The 27,861-nt window shown below is 50.9% G+C and overlaps 1 protein-coding gene across 7 annotated transcripts in view; it reads right to left on the bottom strand.

The window, feature by feature from the left end:
- EVC (EvC ciliary complex subunit 1) overlaps positions 1-27,861 on the bottom strand; it is a 71,572-nt gene that overhangs the window by 40,786 nt on the left and 2,925 nt on the right. For all 7 annotated transcript variants that reach the window (XM_045528357.1, XM_045528358.1, XM_045528359.1 and 4 more), the window contains exons 2-10: positions 24,600-24,725; positions 18,708-18,791; positions 17,151-17,383; positions 15,748-15,832; positions 11,473-11,571; positions 8,355-8,492; positions 5,836-5,994; positions 1,710-1,923; positions 890-1,038 (exon numbers count right to left, since the gene is read on the bottom strand). In XM_045528357.1, coding sequence (XP_045384313.1) covers positions 890-1,038; positions 1,710-1,923; positions 5,836-5,994; positions 8,355-8,492; positions 11,473-11,571; positions 15,748-15,832; positions 17,151-17,383; positions 18,708-18,791; positions 24,600-24,725 — 1,287 coding nt within the window. The remainder of the gene's footprint in view (positions 1-889; positions 1,039-1,709; positions 1,924-5,835; positions 5,995-8,354; positions 8,493-11,472; positions 11,572-15,747; positions 15,833-17,150; positions 17,384-18,707; positions 18,792-24,599; positions 24,726-27,861) is intronic.

Genomic DNA, 27,861 nt, shown 5'->3' with positions numbered 1-27,861 from the left:
AGAGCTGAGATGCACCAGGTGCTAACGCAGGACAGAAGGACCATGGCTACATAGTCTCACTGAATCCTATGACGTAGGCGCTATCATGCCCATTTTGCAGACGAGAAAGCTGAGGGCCAGAAGGTTAAGCCACGTGCCCAAGGTCACTCAGCTATTCAGAAGCAGAGTCAGCACCCAGACCCAGGTGTGCTGGCCCCAGCGCCCAGGGCTTAACCCCCATGCAAGAGGGTCGTGGACAAGCAGTCCCTCCCCAGCCCCCTGCCCGTTACCAGGGGGAAATATGAAGAGCAGAAACAGAGTTCTGTTTTCTCCCTCTAAGAACTGGCAAGCCTGGGCCTTTCCAGCCTGTGCTGGCATCGCTGAGTCCCCTTCCCTCCAGGAGGGTGACATCTTGCTTCCTGTCCTCCTGCAGGTCTCCTTGGCCCATTCCCAGGCAAGACCACCGGCATCTTCCAGCCCGGCCACCTCCTGGTCCTGTCCACTCAACCCCACTCACAGGGCTGAGGCGGCCTTGCAGCCGACCCACAAGTGGGCTGTCCCTGGGTGCGTGAGTCTGCCTTACTCTTGGGGACATGCTTGTCCCCTCTGGCCCACACAACACTCCCTTTGCACCTGGCGTGTGTTGCCCTGCATGGAGCCCCGCGCTCTGCCAAGCCGTCTCCCCCTCCTCCTCCCAGCAGCCCTGTGAGGGCGGCGTGACTCTCACTAGTTTGCAGCCCAGGAAGCTGGGGGCTCAGGGGTTAGGGGACTGGGCCACGGTCACTGGGCTGGCACTGGGAGGCAGGGAGCTGACCTCGTGTCTGACGGATGCCTCTGGTTTCCCGTGCGCGGGGACTGAGCCACCACCGGCTCACCCCATGTGTGCTCTAAGACTGGGGGTGGGGATCACCTTGAGGAACTTCTCCGGGTCAGCAGTCAGCCGGGCCTCAGCCAGAAGGCTTCTCTGTTCCTCCTTTTGGGCCAGCATGAGCTTTGCCGTCCCCTCTGCCCGGTGAGCCAGAGATGCCTGGACCAGGTCTTTGCCTCGCTGGACAAACTCTGGAATTGAAAGAAGCCACAGGACAGGAGGTGACTCTCCTAGCAAGACTTTCAGTGGGATCCGCGTGTGCTCTCCAGCCAAGGGGATGAGGAGGCTGGTGCCTGCCCTGCAGGTGACGTACCTGGGTTTTCTGTGACAGTGTGACCTTGACTGAGTCCTGGATGCCTCTAAGTTGAGCCGCACCAGGGTCGGCCCCAGGGCAGGAGTGTGTGTGGGACACGCACAGGGCTCAGCCCCACTGGGCTCCCTTCCTGCCAGCGACCCACCTCACCCACCCTGCAGCTGAGCATGGCTACGGGACTCTGGCGGTACCAAGGCTGCCGCTGGGTGACACAGGTCCCTTCTGGCCTTTTCTATGTTAATTTCTAGTGGCAGACCCTCCACCCTCCTCTGCCTCTCTGCATGTTCCAGGAGGCTTTGCCGCAGGACGTAGGGGCTCCGCAGGCCTGAATCCCTGGCGACCCCACGGAGCAGGTGGCGCCCGCCCTCGGCAGGGGCCGTCACTGGCCCTGCGGTACGGAGCAGGGAAGTGAGGCCCGGAGAAGTGAGCAGCCCGCAGCAGGGCCCCAGCGGGAGGGCAGCCGTGCCGGGCGCCCGGGCGTGCTGCTCCAGTCCCCCGACCCTGCCAGCGCCGCCCCAGCCCAGGCGCCCTGCCACGCTGCCGGCTCACCCCTGCTGAAGCGCTCTGCCTCCTGCCAGAAGGCCTTGTGCTGCTGGGTCAGCAGCTCCTCCTTCTGCCGCGCGGACAGCCTGCCCTCCGCCAGCTGCTCCAGGCCGCGGGAAATGGCGGCCAGGCGGCACCTGGTCTCCTCCTGGATCTGCAGCCGCAGGGACTCGATCGCTTTTGCCATGTGCGCCCGCCCCATCGTCCTCTCCAGGGTATCCTGCCGGGAGGAACACATGGGGCCCTGGCTGCGGCACCCAAGGCCAGTCCGCCACAGGGACTGTTAACTGACGGGGCGGACGAGGCCGGGGACCCAGCCCCGGAGCACAGAGAGTTCACTGCTTCCGAGAGCTCCGTGTCGGCCCCTCAGGTGGGATAATAGTGCCTCTCCCAGGGCGCCGCGGGCTGACACTGGGTCACACACGCGAGGCGCTTAGTCCCATGTGAGCACTGCACAGAGGGCCGCCCCTGTGGGCAGGAATCCAACATACGCGTGAGCAAGAGGGAAGGAGATCCGCTTTCTTGTTGTTCCTCCCCTGCCAGTCTGGCCCCTCGGCCTCCCAGCCAGGGGGGGGACACATAGGAGCCGCCAGCAAAGTGACGGCAGTGCTTGGCTGTCAAGCCTCGGAGCTGACTCCTGGGGACGCACGAGATTTTCAAGGGAATGGCTGGCTTTGAGAGCAATTTCCCGGCAGGTAGGTTCCGGAGCAGGCCCTCCCGCCCGCGGGGTCCTGGTGGCAAACCAGGAAGCTTGGGGCCCAGGCTCAGCGATGTCACCTCACGGACACGACTCCTGCATAAGGTGGGAGGAGACGTCGAGTAGAGGCACTGGGGGCCTGAGTGGATGGAGTGGCGGGGCCTTAGCACCTCCCTTGGCACAGAACACCCAGCTCCGGCCTGGTCACCTCTGTCCTGCACTGCAGCCACGGCTGATCCTGCTCGCAGCCTCTGCCCTCCCTGTGCGCTCTGCCTGCACAGGGCAGACGGGGCCCTTCAGAGACGCTGACACTCTGTCCATCGGCCCTGAGCCCTCTGGTCAAGGTCAGGCCCCAGGGCACAGCGCACCAGGGCCTTCGGGGCCTTGTCCCACACACCTGCCTGCTCCTTGCCTCCCAGCTTCTGCACATGCAGGTCCCCTCCCAGGACACCTCTCTGCCTCCTCTCGCTCCTCTGCCTTGCCAAGTCCCGCTCAGCCACGTGGGCTCTGGTGCCCTTCCCTGCGTGTCCCCTTCCCTGCGTGTCCCCGTGCTCACAAGCCCCTCCTCCAAGCTGCACGGTGCCAGTGCTTCTGTCTTTGGGAGCTGATTGCAAGGGACAGTCCCAGGCTGGACTGGGAACCCTAAGGACAAGGGCTGTGCCTGAGTCACCCGCATGCTCTGCCCAGCCCTGGGCCTCCCCGGTCTGCGTTCTAGCAGTGTGAGACTTGGGGAAGAACAATCCCCAATTACGGGCGGGGATGCTGAAGTTTCCTGCAGAAGGCCCATCCTTGTTCTGAGCCCACCTCTCCTCCGAGTCAACAAGCCCGACCATCTCAGCCCCGTGACCCCAGAGGGCGCGAGAGGATAAGTGGAGGTGCCGGGTGGGGTGGGCAGGACAGCTGCCGAGGGCAGGGTTGCAGCCACCTCCAGGGAAGCAGAGGAGGTTTGGACCCAACGCAGGCCTGCTGCTCAGCAGGGAGGGTGCAATCTAGGGCCTATGTTCAAGGAGGGTGGCAGTGGAGCAGGTGCCCGCAAATGAGGGACATGGGAAGGGGGCAGGGTGGGCCCCCTCGCTGGAGGGCAGCAGAGTCCCCGATAAGCCAGGCTCGGGCTTGGTTCCAGCCTCCAGAGCCCCGCCACCTGGGCACAGGCTCCTCACCTGATCGGATGCACAGATCTGATGTGCAGACGAATAAGTTAAAATACATAAAATGTTTAGAATAGATAGGGGCCAGGGCCCAGGGACTGCCCCGCGAATGCTGGCTGCTCCCATCACTACCAACAGCAGGCCCCACATCTCTCTTTCCTAGTAGATCTCCAGAGACTAAATCTGGTGACCTCCAGGTCCCCAAGGGTGCTTCCAGTTTTGATATTCAGGGATGCTACGTGACACATTTCATGTCCAACAGCCCAGGCCAGAAAGATCCCACGCTGCCCCGAGAATTTATCGGAACACGGTATCTCAGAACACAGAGTTAATCTGTTCTGAGACATCGTGTTCTGAGACGTGGAAGCTACATTTTCCCGCTTCGGTACGCAGGATGCAGGCAGAGCGGATCCCTCCCTCTCTGCGCAGACTGTAGGCCCTGCACCCTTCCTTGCAACCATTTGCTCTTGTGTGTTTTGCCTGCTGACACGTGGCCTGCAGGACTCTGCTGACTAACACATACTGAGCACTTTCTGTGTGCCAGGCTCTGTGCTAAGGACCTGACATATCGTCAACTCTTTAACACTCTCCACTACCCTGTGAGACAGCAGGTGCATTATGGTCCCCATTTCACAGATGATGAAGCTGAGTCACAGAGAGGTTAAGTAACCTGCCCAAGATCACACAGCTAGTAAGTGGCAGGACCACAGCAGGAGCTCAGGTTTCTTCCCGGAGTCTCCAGTCTTAACCTCTGCAATCCTGTTTGCATTAACAGCATGTGGCACATAGGAGGTGCTCATTAAATGTTGGCTGCAGGACAGTTCTGCTCTTAAATGGGATAACCCCTTTCCTTCTTCCTATTTGGAAGTTACTGGCTGATACTCTGGCCAGAGTCAGCTAAGGATGGATTTTCTTTTTTTTTTTTCTGCATCAATGCCCTGTTGACAGCAAAAGGAAAAAGAAGAAAAGAAAAAGTCTTTCACTTTTGATGAGCCTTACTGTGGGTCAGAAGCTCTTATCAAATTAAAATCCAATTCAAAGGGGCTTGGGTGGCAAACCAGGAAGCTTGGGGCCCAGGCTCAGCAATGTCATTAGGCAGGATGGGATCTTAGGGGAGTCACTTAGCGGGCTTTTTATCTGTGTGCTATGAAAAAGGAGACCATATGTGTATATGATGAGAAAAAGCACACAACGTTCTCAAAGAACTGTGTGTATGTCGGGGGAGGGTCTTGTTAAAATGCAGATTGTCACTGGGAGGGGTGGGGTGAGACTCCGCGTCTCTGAGCACCTCCCAGAACTGCCAATGCCGCGGTCTGCACACCCACTGGAGAGGCCTGCACTGTGGAGGAGCAGCGGGGACCTGCTGGGCTTGGCTTCTCTGTGGGTCTCGGCGCTGCGGGCAGGGCGCCACTGGAAGGTTCTGAGCTGGGCTGTCCCTGGGCTGGTGCACAGGACAGGGAACAGGGTGCGGAACGCCCTCATGGGCCTCGCACACACTGGCCTCGCACACACAGGATAAGCCCAAAGTCTGAACAGAGAAACCCACAGTGACGAGGGTGTGAGCCTGGGCCCTGTCTATGGCAACTCTTAGGACCACTATTTTATAACTAGAATAATAGAAGCCCAGAGAGATTAAGTAATGTGTTCAAGATCGCACAGCTCCAAGCAGCAGAGCCCAGATGCAAAGCCGGAGTCCCAGATTCCTCCGGGCCAGTGGCTTGTACCCCTGGCCTTCCATCACAATCGTCTGGGGAGTTTTAAAAGCCACGATGCCAGGACCTTGGCTCCAGACCACTCTGATTGGAATTTCAGGGGTGACACCCAGGCACTGGCATTTTTTAAAGCTCCCCAGGTGACACACGGGGCAGTGAGGAGAGCAAACCGAGGCTCCATCTACACTGTCAACCGGGCGCTTACCGTCGTCACCTGGGAGCTCCAGAAACCCCAGTGCCTGGGTTGCACCCCAGCCTGATTAAGCCAGAATCTCTGGGGTAGGGACTCATCTGGGGCCCAAGGATCATACTTTTTAAAGCTCCTCAGATAATTTCAATGTGTAACTTCAGGTTTGAGACCAAGGGTGCTAGGCTGCAGGAACGCCGAGCTGGCCAGAAGCTCCACTTGCTGGGTGGATGGATGGGTGAACCCACTGCTATTTGTCTGGGGCTCTATATGCCCAGCCCCAGCATGAAGGTGCTCTACTTAATATCTCTAAGGTGCTTCAGGGCTTGTGAGTCCAGGCTCTGGTGTGACTATCTGCACGTTCCCTCCCTGCCCCCTCCGGCATTACCAGCGCCTGCAGATCCTGGGAGCCGTGCAGCAGCCCTTCCGCTGTGGTCATTCTTTCCATGAGCGTCATCGTGAGCTGTCGGGCTTTGGAGCTGGAACACTTAAATTGGTCCACAAGACAGTGCTGGATGTTTTCCATCTGTTTCCAGAAAGCTTCCATCTGTGAAAGGAGCAGGAGAAGTAAAAAGTAGAGGAGAAAACTTATTTAAGAAAGCGAAACGGTTCATGCTTGGGAATTATAATTCACTCCTTATCGCAGACATGGACTGTAAACAATTCTGCGATTGCAGAGAGCTTATCTTGGCAACAATCACATTCTATAGAGAGGTCCCTCCCAGTTCCCTTGCAGGTGCCAGTCAGTTTTGAGATGGCTTTTTTGCAAACACTGACGTGCTACTGACACGGAAGGAAAGGCACGAGCTCGCCCAGCTTACAGACCCTTACGCAGGTCGTGATTGCCACCCGGGAGGCACTCAAAACGTGACAGTGACAGTCTGCTCCTGGAAGCTTCGGGATCTTTAAAAGGGATTAAAGGTGTCCTGGAAATAAAAGCACCCACTGTCATTTAAATATGAATAATTCCTAGCACTCTGGGAGGCTGAGGCGGGAGGATCGCTCGAGGTCAGCAGTTCGAGACCAGCCTGAGCAAGAGCTAGAGCCCAGCTCTACTAAAAATAGAAAGAAATTAGCCGGACAACTAAAAATAATAGAAAAAAATTAGCTGGGCATGGTGGCACATGCCTGTAGTCCCACCTGCTTGGGAGGCTGAGGCAGGAGGATTGCTTGAGCCCAGCAGTTTGAGGTTGCTGTGAACAAGGCTGACGCCACGGCACTCTAGCCTGGGCGACACAGTGAGGCTCTGTCTCCAAATAAATAAATAAATAAATAAGAATTATTGTCCTAAAAGTGCAAAAAAGCAACGTGGCAGAGATGATGCTGACCATGAAAACATTCTACTTTAAAATCTTTTTCCTTTCTCTCCCATCTTATCAGGAGCAGAGCTGGGAACCACCAAGTGGCTGAGAACATCGGGGGTTTAATTCACGTCGCCGTGACATGCTTTTCTCCTGCTTCCTCAGAGTTCCCTCCAGTCTCTCCTGCTTTCTTGTCCTGATTCTCCCCGACGGCCCCTCCTTAAATACTGGCCGGATCCAAGAGTGGGCGCCAGGCCCCCTTCTCTTCCTGTTTTACACACACATTCCCAGGCCGGAGGCCTCTCCATGTTTGGAGGTCAGCAGAACTTTGTAGAATCCTACGAAAGGGACAGACCTTCTCCTTGAACAACGCAGACACAGATGAGGCGTTGCACACAGCGCCGGGGAGTCTGTGGACAGCGGGAATCCAGGCAGAGCCCCTCTCCTGCAGCCATCTCACCCGGGCCCGCAGGTAAGAACCTTCCTCCCCTCGCAGTTCTGCCACCTGGGCTCCCATGGAGACCTGCACCGCAGGCTTCTGCACTCGAGATGTCCAAGCTGGATTTACCAACTTGCTTCTGTTTCTGGGGTCCTTATTTCAGCAGGGCTGGCCCTCTGCACCCTCCTCCTCCCCACGTGCCACCCTGCGACATATCCAGCATCAGCTCTCGGACTTTTTCTCACCTCTCCATCCCCACTGCAGTGGCCTTACCGAAGTTCCTGCCAAACTAGCGCCGTAGCTCTTCACTACCCTCCACTCAGCAGCCTGAGTGGTGCTTCTAAAACAGAACCGAACCGGGCCACCCGCTGCTTTGAACCTTCACTGACTCCCACCTCCCTGGCATAAGATGCAAACTGTGGCCTTATCTTGCCGCTATCTGCCGCCCAGTCCTCCCTGGCTCCTGCCTCCGCCCACGCTTCCCCCAGCGAGCCTCTCGGGGGTCCCTTCTTCTCTGGAGACCTTCCCAAGCCTGTGGTAAAACAGACTTCTCCCTCCACTGTGCCTGCCTCGCCTTCCTCTCTGTGTCCTTCCATCACTACACGGGCTACCCACGAAGCCATCGTCTGCTCCCCTGCGGGTCTCTCCCGGCATCTCTCAAGCAGAGCCACGTCTAAATGAATTTTGAATTCCCAGTGCCCCGCTCAGTGCCTGGCAAAGATCGAGCACCAAGGAAATGTTTAATACATAAATGAAAAGGGGGTGGTGGAACCCAAAAGAAAAAAAAAGAGAGATTTTGGGAAAGCCATTCTTTTTGGAATTTAAAACACGCTTTTATGAGCCATGCCCAGCTGCTAGCATCTATTGCACCCCAGAGGGCAGAGTGACATTGAGGGTCACAGCAATCTTTGCTTTGAATGATAAAAAGATCAATCTAAAATTTAATCAAGGGAATTCATTATACACAAAAGTAATCCTCTCTTTGTAAAGTTTGCTCCATAATGACACCTTCTCTAACACTTAGTCACAAGCTGCCTCCTGCCTGTGAGGCAGACCCGACCGGGAATTCAAGTATCACGTATGCTGCTAAATGTCACCTGCTTAATCTGGCCCATCTACCTGTCCTGGAACCACGGGTTCTGTACAGGAAGAAAGTGAGTCACGCACATTATCCATCAGCTGCTCCGAACACTCTCTCTCCTTCCTTTCCTCGTCTGCCAGGGTGAGGTATTCTGAGTCACCAGCACCCAACATCTCCGTGTTTGACAGCTTGACCTGAAGTCCCTTTTCTAACTCCTCCAAATCCTGGAGAAAAAAGAGAAAGCAAATAAACTAAGAAAAAATGTAATGTGTCTTAAATTCTAGAGAAATAAATGCTTTTTTCACCACATTGTCATGAAATAGTTCTTAACAATAATTAAATGCTCTGGGAGTTGTCCTACTTAAGGCTTGATCATAAAAATCTATTTTTCTCATTAAATTGTTTTTTTCTATATCCGCCTGCCTTCCCCCCACGACAGAAAAAATAGACCATACTTTAGAAACAATGAAATAGTGTCCTTCAATCACTATGAATTCCTGGAAAATGCATGACATCTGGGGTGTCAGGAGGGAACCTTTCTTCCTTCCTCTTCTGGTTTCCCTGGGGAAGGATTACTCACCACAATCCAGAGGAGAAAGTGATATGTATTTGACTGGTGGGTTCAAGAGCAGGAAGTGTGCACAGTGGCTTAGCTTGCCCAGTCCCTTCCTCTTTGGATGGACCATTCAGGGAGGCCACTGCTCTGGTGTGGTCTCAGCCCAGAATACGCCGGGCAGCAAGGCCCTGCTTCCACGTGGGGAAGCCTGAGTGGCCCAGCCTTGCTGGTGGCTAGGCAGGAAATTGAGCTAATTCTGGGACTCGGTGTTAGGAACCCACAATTGCTGCACACCTGGGCCACGTCCTCCAAGCTGGCCTTGCATTGGTAACAAAGCTACATTTCAGTATCTGTCTCCCTGACTCTCTCTCAATTGATTCTGAACTCGGGGGGGGGGGGGAAGGGGAGTCCTTCGAACCCCAGCACGGGGTGTGGGAGGCAATGCTATTTCCTCCAGAGCTGTGTTCACTGCCAAGTAACCAATACTGGTGTGGGTTCAGGTTCATTAGGAAAAATAACATTGGTACAAACTGCTATTGAGGACCCAAGCTAAGGCCATATGTGATTTCTGATTCTCACAGCATCTCCACAAGAGAGAAATTAAGGCTGTTTTCCGGATGAGAAAACTGAGAAGTTAAGATATTTTGTCCAAAGTCTCCCAGGCAGGAAGTGGCAATGCCAGGCTTGCCCCTACTCTTCCAACTTCTGAGCACCTCTTGTCCTCTTCTAGCAGTTTGAAGGTTGTTGCAAGCATTAAATGAAATTATGCATTTAAAGCACTTGGCTAGACTGTCTCAATAAGCGGTAGCCACTGTTACAATTATTAATGACATGCTTGTCCAAAGCCAAACAGCCCTGTAAGTGGTAGAGGTGGGATTTGATAAGGTCTGTGGACTCCAAAGCTTACTCTTTCCATTGTAACAAACAGTATTGTTTCATTATTACTGTGATAGTACACTTATGAATACCATCACCATTATTATTATTGTTACTATTGGATGGTCATTTAAACTTATTGAGCCTCAGTTTCCTCAGTGTAAAACAGAAATAACAATGGCCACTCCCAGGGCTGTGGTGAAGGCTGAATAGAACAACGCATGTCTCGCTCTGTGTGCAGTGCCCGCGGTGAGGGTCCCTGCAGGAGTGGCGCTGAGGACAGGAACAGAGGTGGTGGGCCACCTCCCCCCCAGAAGAAGTGAGTAATCCTTCCTCATGGACTCCGGAAGAGTATGGGAGAGACATTCCCTCCAAACACCGGGTCATGGTGGTGGCAACAAGGGTGAGGATGACAATGACGATGATAATGAAGGCAAGGGTGGCAGTAAAGAGGGTGAGGAAGATGGTTGTGGTGATGAAGACGATCATGACAAAGATGCAAAAGATGATGGTGGTGGTGATGGCAGTGAGGAAAGCAATGTCAATATCAATGATGATGATGATGAAGATGATGGTAGTGGTGGTGGTAGAGGGGAAGGAGGATGAAGAGGGTGATGACGATGATGAGGATGATGGGGAGGATGATGTAGTGGTGGTCGTGGAGGAGGAGGAGGAGGAGGATACAGAGGGTGGTGACTGTAGGATGACGATGAGGAGGAGGGTGACAGAGTGGTGGTGGTGATGAGGGTGGTGGTGATGATTATGTCGTGTAGTGAGGATGATGCCGACACTGGCAACGACGATGACGGCAGTGATGAGGCTGCTGCTGACCACAACAGAGATGACAGTGAAGGTGGTGGGTTGTGCTGCTGGGATGAGGAGGAGGAGGAGGAGGACGGTGTTGGTGATGGTGGGGGTCATGAGGATGACAACAAAGCTGTTGATGAGTATGACGATGTGGTGGTGATGACAGTGACAAGAATGGTGATGGCCAGGGTGGCAACGACAAAGATGACAGGGGTGATGGTGATGACAATGACAACGTGTTATGATGAGGAAGGTGATGGTGGCAGTAGTGGTGGTGATGGTAGTGGTAATACAATAAAAATGACGGCAATGATGATGATGGGGAGGAAGGCAATGATGGCTGTGGTGTGGCCTAGTAACAACGATGACAGCTATCACACACCCACAGTCTAGCTACTCCTTTGCCAGGTGCATCGCACACATTTATTTCTCTCATCCTTTCTGCACCCCCACAGCATCAGAGTTATCCGATAGCACAAAGAAAGAAATCAGGATTCTGAGAGCTTGTAAAAGAAGCAGGACACCAGCCGGGACCAGTTTGATTCCAAGCCCTGACTCTTTGCTGCACATGAAACAATATAAACTTTCTATAAAAGACTGAGAAGAGCAGAATATAAAGAAGGATAAACAGCTTGAACCAATAAACAAGACACATCTTTAAAAAAATACCCCAAACTTGTGCAGAGAATAACATTAACTAAGATTGTTTTTGAGTGGCGGCTATGACCAGCATTTTTCTCTTTGTTGCTTTGAACATTTTTCCAAAGTTCAATAATACACATTGTTATTTTTATATTTGTACAAGTACTTTTATATGTCATCATATTGTGTTAAAAGTGTATATTATATTAATAATAAACTATTTTTACACATGAAAGCAAAAATACTTTCATAGCCTAAGTTTTATATATTATAATAAACTGTTTTTTAAGTTACCTTGAAATACAGGTTGAAGACTTACTTACGTTTTCTTGTTTTGAAAGAATCTTCTGGTATAATTCATCATCAGACTTCTTTTTAGGAAGAAGGTCAAGGAGGCACATTTTAAAAATCTGAATAAACATCTATTGCCAAAACAGGAACAGTAATAAGAGAAAGGTTTAAACAATGGTGTTGCTCTCCCTGTCTCTTCTGTCTCCCCTCCCTCTCTCCCCTGCTCCTCCTCTGCTTGTTGTCTTCTCTCTCTCCCTCCCCTCTCTCTCTCATCCTTTTTGCCGTAGGAAAGGACCTCATACTATAAATCATGAGATGGCCTATAATGGACTACATTTTCTTGAAGCTTCTGAAGAATGCTTCGTATTTTTCTTCACTTATTTATTCAATCAACACTAGGTGCCTCCTCTATGCAAGGCCTCCACACCCCATTTCCATACGGATCAAGGAAATACAGGAGCCAAAGGGGGCTGCTTCCCTGTGGAAAGAGTCAGGGGGACAACTGTGTGAAACTGGGATACGTAAAGTCACCCAGCTCTGCCTCAACAGATGGAGACATCCCTTAAACCAAGGACCCTCCCATACGTGGGGACTCCCAGGAGAGTCCAGACGATGCTGTCCACAGTTTGCCTGTCCATTCACCCATTGTAGGATATCTGGATTGCTTCCAGTTTTGGTTATTACAAATAATGCTGTTAAGAACACTCATGTGCAGGTTTTTGTGCAAACATAAGTTTCTCTGGGATAGATGCCCATGAGTGCAACTGCTGGGTCTTCCAGTAAGTACATGTTAGGTGTTACAAGAAATTGCCAAAATGTTTTCCAGGGTGGCTGTACTATTTTCCATTCCCCCAGCAATGTCTGAGTGATCATTTCTTCACATATTCACCAGCATGTGGTGTTGTCACTATTTTTTAGTTTAGTCATTCTGACAGGTGTGTAGTGATACCTCATTGTGCTTTTAACTTGCACTTCCCTAACGGCTTAATGATGTTGAACATCTTTTATATTACGTCACCATCTGTGTATCTTTTTTGGTAAAATATCTGTTCATGTCTTTTGCCCATTTTCTAACTAGATTGTTTTCTTTTTTCAGATGAGTTCTGAGAGTTCTTTATGTATTCCAGATACAAGTACTTTCTGTGGTAGATACGTGGTTTGCAAATATTTTCTCTCACTCTGTAACTTGTCTTCTCATCCTCTTAATAAGGTTGTTTGCAAAGCAAAAGCTTTTTAATTTTGATGAAGTCCAATTAATTAATTTTTCCTTTCATGGGTCATGCTTTTGATGCCAAGTCTAAACCTCTTTGCCTAGGTCTAGATCTGAAGATTTTCCCTCACATTTTTTTCTAAAAGATTTATAGTTTTATTGTTTACATTTAAGCACATGATCCATTTTGAGTCAATTTTTATATAAAGGGTGAGGCTTAGGTTGAAGTTCACTTTATTTATTTGTTGTTTTGCTTATGGATGTCCAGTTGCTTCAGTACCATTTGTGGAAAACCTCATTCCTCCAATGAAGTGCCCCTTTGCCAACGGTCATTGAGACACAATTGCATGGTAAGACGCTTTTTCACGCAGCGGTTAGCAAACTTTCTCAATAAAGGCCACACAGCAAGCATTTTTTGGCATTGCAGGCAGATGACCTCTTTCGCAACGCTCAGTTCTGTTGCTGTAGCACGAAGGCTGCTACAGGCACTATGGAAACAGACGGGTGTGGCCAGATTTGGCTCAAGGGCCGCAGTTTTCTATCCTGTTTTAATGGGTTCAGGTTTGTTAAGCATTCTTCCATGCCAGGCTGACACGTGTATCATATATACCATCACTGGATCTCCACTGCACGTGGGGCGGCTGGCACAACCTTCCCCATCTTGCAGATAATGAGCCCCCTGGCTGAGAAAGCTGTGCAACTTGCCTCATGTCACATAGCCATGAGGGATGGAGCTGAGATTCGAACCCAGAACTCTCTGCACCACCCTTCATTATATCTGCCAATGCTATCGGCCTCTAAGAAGCATGTGGTGTCCCGCCCTTCTACCCACTGAAGCCTGAGCTGGTGGCAGATAACATTCTTTTCTCAAGATGCTCATCTCAAATCCACCTTCTCTATGACCCAAACTGCATCAGTAACATTTACAGTTCCTATCCGACCTCTCTCAGTGATTTTGAAATAACTATAGAATAATTTTCAAATAATTATAGACTCAAATGAAGGTGCAAAAATACATATTGTGGGTACTATGTCTAAAAAAATGTGCATCCCTTAATTTAAAAGTACCTTATTGCTAAAAAAGGCTAATGATCATCTGAGCCATCAGCAAGTCATAATCTTTTTGCAGGTGGAGGTGGAGGGTCTCACCTCCACGTTGATGGTGCTGGCTGATTAGGGTGCTGGGTGCCGAAGGCACCTCCACGTTGATGGTGCTGGCTGATTACGGTGCTGGGTGCCGAAGGTTGGGGTGACTAAAGGTTGGCAATTTCTTAAAAGAAGACAGCAGTGAAGTCTGGCACATCGACTGACTCTTCCTTTCATGAAAGATTTCTCTGTAGCATGAGATGCCATTTGATAGCATTTTACCCACAGTAGAACTTCTTTAAAAGCTGGAGTCAATCCTTTCAAATCCTGCCACTGCTTTATCAACTAGATGTCATGTTCTAAGTCCTTTGTTGTCATTTCGACAGTGTTCACAGCATCTTCACCAGGAATAGATTCCATCTCTAGAAACCACTTTCTTGGCTCATCTGTAAGAAACAATTCCTCATCTGTTCAAGTTTTATCATGAGATGCAGCAATTCAGTCCCATCTTCAGGCTCCACTTCTAACTCTAGTTCTCTTGCTGTTTCCACCACATCTGCCGTGACCTCCTGCACTGAAGTCCGGAACTCCTCGAAGTCACCCATGAGGGTTGGAATCAACTTCTAACCTCCTGCTGATGTTGGTATTTTGACCTCCTCATGAATGTTCTCAATGGCATCTAGAGTGGTAAGTCCTTTCCAGAAGGTTTTCAGTTTACTTTGCCCAGATCCATCAGAGGAATCACTGGCAGCTACAGCCTTAGGAAATGTCTTTCTTACCTTTCTTTTCTTTCTTTTTTTTTTTTTTTTTGAGACAGGGTCTTGCTCTGTCACTGGAGCTAGAGTGCCGTGGCATCATCATAGCTCACAGCAACCTCCAACTCCCAGGCTCAAGTGGTCCTCCTGCCCCAGTCTCCCGAGTAGCTGGGACTACAGGTGCCACAACCACGCTTGGCTAATTTTTTCTATTTTTAGCAGAGACCGGGGTCTCGCTCTTGCTCAGGGGTGGGGTGGTGGGAGTGCAGGGCCATGCTCTGTGTCCTGGATCTTAGCATGATCTGTGGTTTTCAATGCTGCCACCTGTGCATAGGGCCGGTCCCACTCACACAGAGGCCAGTTTTCTCTCGGGTGCACCCAGTTTCACACTCTTGCACTTTCCCAGTTTGTAACAGGGTGCCTGTGGGCGCGTCTGCCTGAGTGCCTCTGTTTCCCTCTCTCCATCCTATCTGCCTCTCTCTCCTTCACCCTCTCCGTAGCTCCCATTCCGCACTCAACAATTCAGACAACGTGCCTCAGGGAGTGGTCATTCCCTTGTCCCCGCCTGGCTGAACCCGCTGGGGGTTCGCTGGCTACAGGGGTCTCACCGCTCTGCTGCCCGCCGCTCAGACCCACCGTACGTTCAATCCGAGGCTGCGGGCATCCGGCAACGCGCACCGCACGGCGTTTCCCTAGCACACGCCTGCAGCTGCGCGTGCCCATACGAAGGTGCTGAACCGCCCGTCTGGGCTCTGCACCTGCAGCTCTGTGGCTCTGGGCAAGTCCTCCGCTCTGCGCCTCCGAGTGGAGACGGTATGGCACCCACCCCTCTGGCTGCGGTCAGGTTACATGTGATCACCTGTTTAATACTCCCTGGACCTAGCACACCGTAAGCACTCGATAAAATCCACACTCATAAATGCTGTCGTCACCATTATCATTCCTTTGAAAATATTGTTCCCTTTTAACTCTCTCTGAGCCCTCTCCAGCGGGGGTGTGCCCGGGAGCGGGTGCTCACCCTTCTGCGCGGCCCCGCAGCCTGGCTCAAGCCATGCTGTGTCCCCGGCAGCACGGGCTGCTTTCCCACTCGGTGGCCGGTGGCCGGGCCCTGACTTGGCCGCTCCCCTCCCTTATGGCTGCTCCGTTTTCACTGACATCCCCTTCTCCAGAGTCTCTGGGACTCAGTGGACACGGAGGGCCTTGTGTCCCAGTTTCTGTCCCTGTACAAGGGAGAGAAAGGGAATCTCTCCACCCACCATGTGCTTTTCCCGTCTCAGCGCTGTGTCCAAACGCAGCAGATCTTTCAGGTGAAGGTGGTAGACGCATAGGTCGATGTCTGCACTGAAAAAGAAAGAGAGAGACAGAAAAGCCCTTCCGAGTGTCTGAAATGAGTTAGCACATCCCTGCTCAGTACACGGCACAGTGTGTGCTTCCCCACCCCCAGGTCCCGTTTAGCAGTGTGCTGACGTCCCTGACACCCGCCCGGGGTTTGTGAGGAATCAAATGAGCTGTTGGAAACCCACGCATGACCAGGCGGGAACAGTAAAGGTGCCAGAGACACAGCTGCCTGGGATATCAGAGATAAACCCACAGAGAGAGGGAAGGAGAAACAAAAATGATGTCTCCTTTGTGCGCTTTCACGTCTGTCATCACGTCTTCTTTCCTCAGTGCCATGTGCACATTCTACAGATGAGGACACCAACTCAGGAAATAGAGGATCAGAGAAAGCCAGTGGCTGTCACAGGGTCACGGGGGCAGACACATGGCAGAGCATGAATGTATCTGACCATTTTTTTCCCTCATAGGCAAATGCATTTTATTAATAAACGACAACACTCCCACACAAACTGTTCGAAATGCTCCAGTCTGAGTGCTGAATTACAGCCGTTCTAAGCCCGCGCCAGCCGATCCTAGGAGGCCCCTATTCAATAAAGCTCCTCCTTCCCTGGGCCACCTTCAGGGTCAATGGCAAGTTCAAGGATCCGAGCCCATTCCTTCCCAGCTCTGAGCTGACCGTGCCCTAGCTCCTGGCAGCCCTTCGAGTCACAGAATTTCAGAGCAGAGAGAGGCCTGAGGACCAGGGCGCAAACCTGCCACATGCTGGGCCCTGCTCTAGGCTGGGTCCAATCACTCCTTCACTCACCACTGTGTGACCTTGGGCAAGTCATCCAGTCTCTCTGTGTCTCACTCTGTTCTTTGAGAAATAGGGGAATAATAGCATCTACCTACAGGGCAGTTAGGAGGAATTAATTCATTCACTGATTAGTATTTATTGATCACCAAACCCAGGCTCCCTCCTACTGGGCAATGTGCTTGGGAGATAATTAGTCCCGGGAAAGTGCTTAGCACTCTGCCCGGCACTCAGAAGGCACTCAGCCTGGACAGCTGCTGTGCTGTGCTGCAACACATGGTCGTGATTAAATGAGGTCCCCTCGTCCTCTGTGCAGGGCTCAGGCCTGACTCTATAACCCCAATGTTGTCCAACACTATGGTAAGTGACAAACGCATCTGGGGCCCCAGCTCTGACTGTGTTGCTGTGTGTCCCTGGTTGAGTCACTTGACCTCTCTGGGCCTCTGTTTCCTCCCCTGACAATGTACGACCCACTGGCCCACTCTGAGAGAACCAGAGGCCTCATCCTCCATTCCACTCCTTCCCTACCTCTCAGAGGCCAGCACCTCCGGGAAGGTGTTCACGCGGAGGAAGGTGCGGCTGAGAAACCTGTTGTCGCTGGTGGCCGAGTGGATGCTGGAGGAGGAGCTGCAGTCGTCCTTCTCGGCCTGGCTCAGGCTCCCCAGGCTGCTGGAAGGGGAGGCCTCCACCGGCTGGTGCGGCAGGACGGCTTGCTTTAAGTTCTCATGCAGAGACGGGTTGGAGGACCCGTCGGCCAGAGGCTGCGGTGGCAGAAGGGAGATCACTGTTACTGCACGTGACGTCTCACGGAGTCACTGTAGGGCTTCCGGGTGACGTTCGATGGTGGCTCGCGGGAAGGCCTGGCTGGATGCACCGGTCAGGGGTGTGCACGGTGGTGCCGAGCAACCAGTGCTGCTGGTACAAAAAGGCCGGTCCACCCGCCAGACAGCTACGTGCAGGACGTGGTTCCCAATGTGCTCTGGGGACAGTTCCCTGAACTGTAACCAATTATTGCTCATCACAAGAGTTCCACAGAAAAATTAGCTTGGGAAAGGCTTGTTAAACAAGAAGGAATAATTTCTTTAGTGCAGGAATTCTCAGAGCTTTCAATATGCCCTGGCCGTCTTCCAAAGTAAATAATTATTCCAAAAACCTAACATGTAGCAAATGCTCAGATGTCACACACTGTTCTAAGCCCTTGTGTATGTTCTCTGTTATCCTCAATGAGGATAATGAGGCAGACCCGTTATCCCCCTTTCTTAGAGGAAGAAACTGAGGCACAGGGAAGTCAAGAAATGGTCACGCAGTAGATGGCTGAGACGGGAGTTAGGACGGAGCCGGTGTGACTCCAGAGCTCATTCTCCCAACCGCCAAAAGAGCAGGCAGCATTTCCTGAACTTACCCCACCAGGAAACTCTTTGCACAAAGCACCTTCTAGGCCAAGGGCTCCCTGAAGCACCACGGAACTGCTCTCTGCAGCAGTCCCAGCACAGCGGGGAGCTCCTGGCTACAGGTGTGAGATCTGTGGCCAGGTACCGGGGTTTGACTCTGGCTCAGCCGCTTCTTGCCACGTGGCCTTGGGCAGGCCATTAGCCTCTCTGGGCCTCAGTTTCCGTATGTGTAGCATGAAGACAACATTATCCACCTGACAGGCATATTGCCAAGCTGCAACGCCTAACTCAGGACAGATCCTGAGCACTACGCCAGCCCCACGGCAAGAGTTCAGTAAGTGCCAGCTGCCGGCATTAGCCCAGGGGTCTGTGAATGAGGATTAATTTTGGAAACTGGGTCAGTATCAGCATCTTTATTAATGCTAAAAGGGCAGGGCAGATGTTGTCCTACTGTGCTGTGACCTGGTGCCCCCGGGCAATTCCTTACCTTGACCTATCTTGGATACACTCTGTTCCTGACAGTGCTGCCATAAAATGAATTAACCCTAAGTTTTGCTCCATTTTAAAGCACCAAAATCAACCCCATAAAACCCTTGAATAGGACCAAAGACTGCCATTTAATCCCCCACCTGCCCCCATCTCTAGTGCATGACTGAGTTAACTGCATTTCTACGACAAAGCTCAGAACGCTCACCCGGAACTTCTGGTTGATGGGGTAGACGACCTTTGCCCTCAGCGCAAATGCAGCAACGTTGCTGTTGGAAGGAGAATCACACTCCTGGAACGGAAAGAAACCAAGGGCCTGTGAGGACTTCTGTAAAATGAAGGACACACTGCCAGGAGTTTCCACAGCGGCACATCCCATGTGTAACAGCAGCCTTGGACAGGGACCACAACAGGCACATTGATGTCCAAGTAAGTGCTCACTTGCTAGAAGGATGGACGGACGCATGGGTGGACATGTGGGGAGACGGATGGGTGGATGAACAGGTGGACAGACAGACAGACAGATGTACTGATGGGCAGATAGATGGGGATATGGACAGAGGAACAGAAAAACAGAGGCTATCAACAGAGAATGGCACATTCTTCATCTAATTCTAAGTCTTCAGCTTTGGAATAAGTAAGGATTTGAGTAACTTGAAAAGAATCAACAGGAGCCTCCTCAAGAATTGTGAGTCATCTTTAAGTGGAAAAAGCAAGCACAAAAAATAATTTTAGCATTGCCAGGGATATAAACACATGTGGCAATCAATATTCACACAAGACTTTAAATTAGGCCCTGAAACAAATAGAAGTGGTTGGGCAAACCTTTTAACTTCTCTGAGCCTTGGTCTTCCCAGGTAGTAAACATAGAGTATCTGCCCCCAAGTCCACACAAAGCCCCCAGCTAATTGGCAGGCGCAGAGAAGCTAGGCCATGGGCTGCTATGTGCAGTGACGTGATGAACTGCCGTCCAGCCCTGCTCAGGAGTCGCCTCCCCTGATTTACTATTAATAATAAATGGCCTGCCCTGTACCCCGACATCCCTCCATCTCTCTCCTGTTGGGCTGCCCGCGCCCCGCCCGCGCTTTGCAGAGTCGGCGCGGGATCGAGGGTTTGGCGCTGACGGCAGGGGCACGAAGGCAAACAGGCAAGCCGGAGCCGGCGCTGTGACCTGGAGACATCCCGGCTGAACAGCCCGGAACAGGCTGGCCGATGGAAACCACACCCACATCTATTTCAATGCCTTACAGCTACATCCTGAAGAAAGAGCTCCACAATGAATGATCGATTTCCAATTGCTAAGTCCACCCTGGAATAAGACACCTTGTTGTGGGAATCAGAAGGATTGATCACTTGCTCATAACTTGGGGTGTTGGGACGGCCCCTGACTGAGCCAGCCCTGGGGCCTACGTACGTGTCCAGAGCGAGTGTCACCGTGACACTGTGAGGAGCGCGGGACGGAAGCTACCTGTTGAGGGCCCAGCTCTCATAATCTCTCTCTGCATCTCATGGCTCACACAAACAGGCTCAGCTGGCAGGAACGGGGAAGGCCTGCCACACACGGCCCTCCAAGCACTGCCAGCGAGGTCACTGTTTCCACTTCCCAGATGGGGAAACTGAGGGGTTACACACAGCTAAGAAACGCCAGAACCTGGATTTGAACTCAGTTTTGCTGGCTCCAGGCCCATCCTCTTCAGCTGACGCCACCCTGGCTCCTTCAACATGATACCAACAAGAAGAGGAAGAGCCGTGAGGTTTAAAGTGGGGTTCAGTAGAGAAGGCCCGGGCTTGGCTCACCTGCCTAGGAACCCAAGTCAGATACTAAGGCACCTCACCACTCCACTCCCCACGTCCAATTAACCACAAATCCCACCAACCTAACCTCCTAAATAGCTCCCAGATCCATGGCCCCAGACTAAGCCTCCATCACGTCTACACTGAAGGGCTACAATAGCTTCCTCACTGGCTCATTTGTGTATTAGGCACCTACAATGTGCTGGCCACTTTGTGCATATGTGCTCATTTAATTATCACACAACAGTCAGCTTGGGGAGGCTTGTATAATAATTACCATGCCCACCTTATGGAGGGACAAACTAAGGCTCAGAGATTAAGGCCTTCCAATTCATTCTCTATGTGGGAAGTGAATGATCTTTTAAATATGCAGTTCCCATCACTGCCCATCTTAGAACCTTCCCAGCTTCCCTCTGACCTAAGGGTACAAGGCCTGGCCTGCTCTCCACCCCCAGCATCCTTCCCACTCTCTGCTTGAAGACTTGCTGGTAAATTGGTACCAAAGCCGAGAATGGCAGTGAGATTAAAAAGGCTGAACTCAGGACCAGTTACAAAATCTGTGAGGCCCAGCGCACAATGAAAATGGGGGGGTCTTATTAAAAATGATTCGGGATTTTGAGGTAGCGACAGCAGAGTCCAGCAGCCAAGGGCAGGGCCCTTCTGAGCACGGCCCCGGGTGACTACACAGGTTGCAGCCCCAGGACACCCACCTGGCTGACCATCCAGGGGAGGCACAATTGCTCACGGGAGAGATGCAAAATCAAAAGGGAATTGTGCATGTTTGAATTTCTCCCGCACGTAGGTGAAAAGGAAGAACAGAGAGAATGGGGTGAGCATAAGGAAGGCATGGTCTCTCCGGCCAGGAGTTCACCTTCAGGAGGCGAGACGCAAAACAAAAACACAATTATAAGAAAAGGATGTTGGAGCACGGTCCACCCGAGACCCCTGGGAGCAGCACCTGGGCACGGGGGGGGGGCGGGGGGGAGGCTGCCGCTTGTGCATCAGAAACACAATCGCGGCAGTGGGGAGGCTCTACCTGTCCCATCCACCTGTAGACTGCACCCCCCGGAGGGTGGCCTAAGGACTGTCATGGCCTCTGCCAGGAGATGAAGGACCCGGCAGCCCTCGGCGCCTGAATCAAGGAGTGATCAGGCTTCTTCCTGCTACCAAACAGGAGCCATTGTCACCTGCTTTTTAAAGCTCTCCTTGTTAGGTTCAAATGTCCTCCAAGTTCTGCTGTTCTCCCCAGCCAACGGAATACAATTATTTAGAAAACTGGATGTAGCACAAATGTGCAATGTAAAACTCCTTCAGCTGAAGCAATGCAATTATTCAGAAAATTGGTTAAAGCATAACTGCAGGAAAAGAAAAGCATTTCACTCACTGGCGTAAACACGTTCTTTTCAGTGAACACATAAATGCATCCTAAGGGTCTGTCCTTCTTCCTCCCTCCAAGGCAAAGGAACGGAAGGAGAGACTAGCCTGTGTTGTAGCACGCCTCAGAGCATTCTGGAATTTTGTTTGTTTTTGGCTGAGATGAGCTATTCACTAAACAGAGTTCATCCAAGGAGGGGCATGGACCACAGTGCCTTGGTGTGCTGTGCACTGGAGGATGAGGGAGTCACAGCTCAACTCGCACGGCCAGGACAGGCCTGGCCACAGACTTGTGCCAAGCTCAGTCTGAAAAAGGCAAGGGCATTCTGAAAAGGCAGTCAGTGGAACAGGCAGATCTTTAACTTAACTCTTGGCAATTATTAGCTTGATAATGGGCCCCTGCTAGAGGTAGCTAAATAGTGAACAGGTAAGACATTACTAAGCAGAGAAAAAATGAATTCACTATCCAAGGAGGTAGAAAGACTTGACCCCTCTGCAAACACTAATTGGGCGCATATTCTGTGGCAGGAGTGTTGACATGAGTTAACTCAGCTCAGGGTGACCTCGGGGGGTGGGAGAGCAACATCATTACTGTCATTGTAAAGTGGGAACCCGAGGCTCAGACAGGTTACATTTCTTTCCCAACATCACACAGCAAACACGTGGCAGAGTTTGGGACTGGTTCCAGGACCCTAGGTCCAAAAGCCAGTGTTGTTTTCATCACATCCAAAGCTACCCTATGTGTGAGCAGGGTTGGTTGTTTTTTTAAATAGCTTTACCAAGATTTAATTCACACACGGTACAATTCTCCCATGTAAAGTACACGATGTAATGGTTTTCATACACCATTTTCATGGCATCAAAGAGAAACCCCTTTAGCTATCACCCCCAACCCTCTCGGCCCTCTGCCCCAGCCCTGGCAACCACTAGTCTCCCTTCTGTCTATAAATATCCCTGTTCTGGATACTTCGCATGAATGGAGTCCTGTGACATGTGATCCTTTGTGACTGGCTTCTTTCATTCTTTCATTCAGCATCATGTTTTCAAGGTTCATCCACGTCGTCATATGTATCAGTGCTTCAATCCTTTCTTTAGAGACTGAGTCTCGCTCTGTCCCCCAGGCTAGAGTGCAGTGGCATCATCACAGCTTACTGTAGCCTCCAACTCCTGGGCTCAAGCGATCCTCCTGCCTCAGCCTCCTGAGTAGCTGGGACTATAGGCGCCACCACCACACCTAGCTAATTTTTCTATTTTTAGTAGACATGGGGTCTCACTCTTGCTCAGGCTGGTCTCAGATTCCTGAGCTCAAGTGATCCTCCGGCCTCGGCCTCCCAGAGTGCTAGGATGACAGGCGTGAGCCACCACGCCCGGCCTCATTTTATGGCCAAATAATATTCCATTGTATGGATATATCACTTTTTATTTTTTCATTTGTCAGTTGATGATCATTGGGTCGTTTCCATGTTTTGGCTATTGTGAAGAGTGTTAATTAGAATGTGTGTACACGTTTTTGTGTGGACGTCTGTTTTCATTTCTGTGATCGGGGGTCTCATAGTATGGAGGGCAGAGGGGTAGAGAGAGACAGATTAGGGAAGAGAGAGGCCGAGAGACAGGGAGATGCCACACACCTGCAGGCTCACGACAGTGTCACAGAGAGGCACGGGAGAGAGGTGGACGGAGCGTGCAGAGAGGTGCACTGGGACACACAGACACATGGGAAGACTCGCACAGAGACACAGGGACAGGGGCAGGAGGGGAGAGTCCTGTCCGCAAGCCCCGCCTGGGACGGCAGCAGCCGCCCTCCCCTTCTCGCCTCCCCTCCCCTCAGCGCAGGGTGGGCAGCTCCTCCTCCCACAGGCTCCTGCCTGGGCAGGAGAGGGGCAGAGCTAACTCTCCAAAGCCGAGTTTTCAGCATAACTAGAAGCCAAGCCCTGTCGATTTCAAACCTTTGGTGACATTTGTTTTAAAGCAGCCAGCCCACGTTCTTGTGGTAAGCTGAGGCTGCGGAACGCGACGGAACAGGACAGAAAGCGGCAGAGGGAGTGGAGTGCAGCCCTCCCCGAGCAGGGGCTGGCCAGATCCGGGGTACCTCTGGGCTTGGCTACTCCCGGCTGTGTGACTCAGGACAGCGGCCTCCCTCCCCGTCCTCAGCTTCTGCATCTGGACAAGGGGTATTGAAATCTGCCTCAGGGCTGCTTAGTTAGATGAGATAATGATAAATGTAAAACTGCCTGGCACTTTCTAGGGGGCCAGGAGGTGACTAGAAATGTCATTCGCTCTCCCCCGCGGGGCCCCCCCAGGACGCAATGCTCCATGGGCAGAGTGGCTCCGGGAAGGAACAGGGAGAATCCATCCTTGTCCGTCCTGCCAGGGGCCCAGCACCACCCCCAGGTACTTACTCAAAGGAAATGAAATGAAAACAGACTTACTTAGACACGGGCGCTCACGGCAGCTTTGCTCGCCAGCCAAACCCACAACCACCGGGCGCGCCAGCCCCACGTCCAGCAAACCCGCACAGTGGGCGGCCACTGAGCACGAGACGGGGCGAATTACTGACACACGCAGCAAGATGGACAACCTCGAAAGCGTTCCGTTGTCGGAACACAGGCACAAACAAGCACACGACTCCGCTGACACGAAGCTCTGGGGCAGCAAACCGGCCGTGGTGACAGAAGGCACCTCCGGGGCTGCCTCTGAAGCCGTGTGGGAGGTGGGGATGGACCAGAAAGGGCACAGGGAACTTTCTGGGGTGATGAAAACGTCCTTGACAGGGAAAGCTGCACTTTTTTGTGTGCAAATTATACCTCAAGAAAAGCAGCCTATTGGGAAAATGCCTCTGTTAGAGGCTCCTCTGCACAGCACCTGGGCTGCCAGGTGGGACCCCCCGCCCCCCACGTGCGGCTGGGTGAGCCGACACCAGCACCACGCTTACGTCCAGAACGTCCTCGTCCCTCGACGTCTGCGCTTCTCTCTTCCTCCTCCTTGACGGGGAGCCAGTTTCCGAGGGGGTCTGTACGTTAGCCTCCAAATTCTTGAGCAGACTTTGAGCATCGTCTTTCTAAAACGCCAAGGCCAGGGATGAGGGGCGGGTAGAAACACTGAGTCAATCAGCCTGGTCCCCCATGACTTTGCCAGTCAATTCCCCCACGCCCCGTGCCACTTGCGCTCAGTTCTGTGCTGCTGCACGTGGACAGCGTGTGTGTGCAATGTCCCACCCCCTACCCCACCTGGGGTCTGCCACACATCCTCCAAGACTGTCCAGGACACCTTCCTGAGAAGCCTCCAGGGCTCCGACAAGCCCTGTTTCAGTGCAGCCTCAGGATTTGGAGAAAAGCTCATTCCATTTTCCTCCTGGGTTGGTGGCCCCCATTAGACTGTGAGATTTTGGGGGGTAATAGCTAAGCACGGGAAATGGCACATCAATATTAATTTTCCTGTTGTTTTCAATAACGTCATTGGATGGTTTCTAAGAAAATACACAGTGGTTGTGAATTACACTTGATGCTCATCATTTATGGATTCTGTATTTGCAAATTCCCTTACTTGCTAAAATTTCTTTGTTACCCCAACCAATTCTCATGGCAATTTCAGTCATTCCTGGACATGTACAGAGTGGGAAAATTCTGAGTCACCCGACACACATGTTCCCAGGTGACCTTAGAACACGGTGATGCTCTGCCTTCTTGTGTCAGCTGTCATGGTGCAAACTAGTGTCCTTTTCTCAGTCTAGTTAGTGCCATGCTTTTTGCATTTTTGTGCTTTGTCTTGGTGATTCCATTTAAAATGGCCCCCAAGCCCAGTGCTGAGGAGCTGTCGGGTGTGCCTAAGCACAGGAAGGCTGCGACGTGGCTCAGGGAGAAAATACGTGTGTTAGGGAAATTTTGTTCAGGCCTGCTTATGGTGCTGTCGTCTGTGAGCCCAATGTCAATGAATCGAAAATGCATATCAAATGCGATGTCTTTAAACAGAAAAACACATACAACAAGGTTAGTATTGATCAGTTAATGGAAATTTTGTGACCGGAGGTTTGTAGGAACCTAACCCTGTATTCCCGCTGGGAGCATGGCTCACTGCTCGCTAGGGTGGTGTTCTCAGTGACTGCATAGTGGATAAGGGGAAAAGACTGTATTTAAAATTCTGTTATGCCAGAGACACTTATCAACTGCCTCTGTGACCACTAGCTGCTCACAAATATCATCTCTGAGGAAATATCACCAGTTTGTCACTGAGTTGGTCAGCAACCATATTGAGCACCTATTATGTGCCAGACCTTGCTCTAAGCACTGGGAATAGAGTAATGAACAAAAGACATAAAGCTTCTTCCTTTTTGGAACTTACACTCTAGTGAGAGAAGACATAAACAAACCATCAAATAAATATACAGTATGTCAGGGGTGGTATGTTTTAGAAAAAAATAATGGAGGGAGGGGGAATGGAGAATGATGGGAGGGGAAGGTCTCTTGGACAAGGTGGTATTTGAGAAGAAATGTGAGGGAAGTGAAGGAGCAAGCCACCGAGATATCTCAGGATAGAGCATTCCAGGAGTGGGAACAGTAAGTGCAAAGGCCCTGAGGCAGGTTCATGCTGGGCATGTCCAGGGAAGCCTGTGTAGGTGAAGCAGTCTGAGGTGGGCTTCAGGATAGAGAGGGGTAGATGATGAAGCCAGAAAGTTTTTTGGTTGTTTATTTAGCAGCCATAGCTTGCCAGTGCAAGGGTTCTGCAAGGAAGTACCCAGTGAGATCATCTTACAGTAAAGACCCCAGGAGAAAACCCCATCCGTCCCACAGAAGGAGCAACAGTTTTTTAGTTACCTATTTAAAAATGACCACAGGAGTAACTAGACATTTGAGGACAGACTCTAATATAAAAGACAAAAGCCCAAGACAGAAAGAAGAAGCAAGCAGGAAACAGATACAACACAGGGAAAACTTCAAACACACACCTGTATTGTCCTCAGAGAAATCGAAGAAGATATTTCATTCACAAAATAAGAATAGGATGGTATGAACATAGAATATTCTAGGAACAAAAAAGAACTCTTAAAAATTAAAAATATGAAAAACTCAATATATGTATAAAGTTGAGAAAAGTTTCCAAGAAAGTAGTATAAAAAGACAAAGAAATGAGAAATTGGAGAGAAAGAATAAGAGGCCCAATTCAACCTAAAAATCACAGGAGTTCTTGAAAAAGAGAACATATAAAAGGTAAAGAATCATCAAAGAAATAATCAAGAAAATGAGTTTCTAGATTGGGAGGGCATTCCAAGTGTCTAGCACAAAGGATGACAACAGATTCCTATCAAGACCTATTCTGGTGCAATTTCATATACTGGAGGCAAAGAAAAGATTCTTTAAGATTCTATAGTGGAATAAAAGATACTTCCTGCAAAATATCAAAGATCCGAATAAAATCAATTTTCTCAACATCAACAATATAAGTTAGAAGACAATAGACAAATGCCTTCAAAATGCTGTGGCGAAATTATTTTCAATCCAGAATTACATACCTAACTAACCTAACCAAATTAAGTACAAAGATAGAAGAATATAGATATTTTTAGACATACAAATTCTCAAGAGTTACAGCCATCCCTTTCTCAGAAAACTACTGAAGGATGTGCTCTAGCCACACAAAGAAATGAGTCAAAGAAAGATGCATGCAGGGAGTCCCTGAAACAGAATCCAGCTCAGGAGAGAGGTAAGGAGGTCCCCGTAGGATGGTCCTGACAGGTCTCACTGGCCACAGTGAAAGCCCAGAGCAGCTGCTTCTCAAACTTTAAAAACATGTAAATCACTGGGAGGGCTTGTTAAGCACAGTTTGCTGGCCTCAAGCCCAAAGCTTGTCATTCAGTGAGTCTGGGCACCCAGCAATTTGTATTTTTATCAAGCGATGTTGATGCCCCTGGTCTGGTCCACACTTTAGAGTGCTGTGGTCTAGAGAACAACAAGCTCAAATCAAAGCATGTCACAATGTTCCTGGGAGAGACGGTTTTCTCAAGAAGAAAAAAATGGATCAAATATCTAACGTATTCAAATGTCTCAAAAGGAAAGGTACATAAATCGGGGAGAGGTTAGTGTTAAATGAATAAGTACATAGAATTTAAGCAAATGAAAAAACTGAGTAGCTTAATTTCAGGGAAAACAAAATGTTGTGCAAGAAAGGTAGGTATTCATAATCATAACAGATCCTTGATT

This window comes from Lemur catta, chromosome 17 (assembly GCF_020740605.2).
Source record: "Lemur catta isolate mLemCat1 chromosome 17, mLemCat1.pri, whole genome shotgun sequence".
Classification (NCBI taxonomy): Eukaryota; Metazoa; Chordata; class Mammalia; order Primates; family Lemuridae; genus Lemur; species Lemur catta.
The sequence above is the reverse complement of the archived record's forward strand: the minus strand, read 5'-3'. Positions and strand labels throughout refer to the sequence as shown.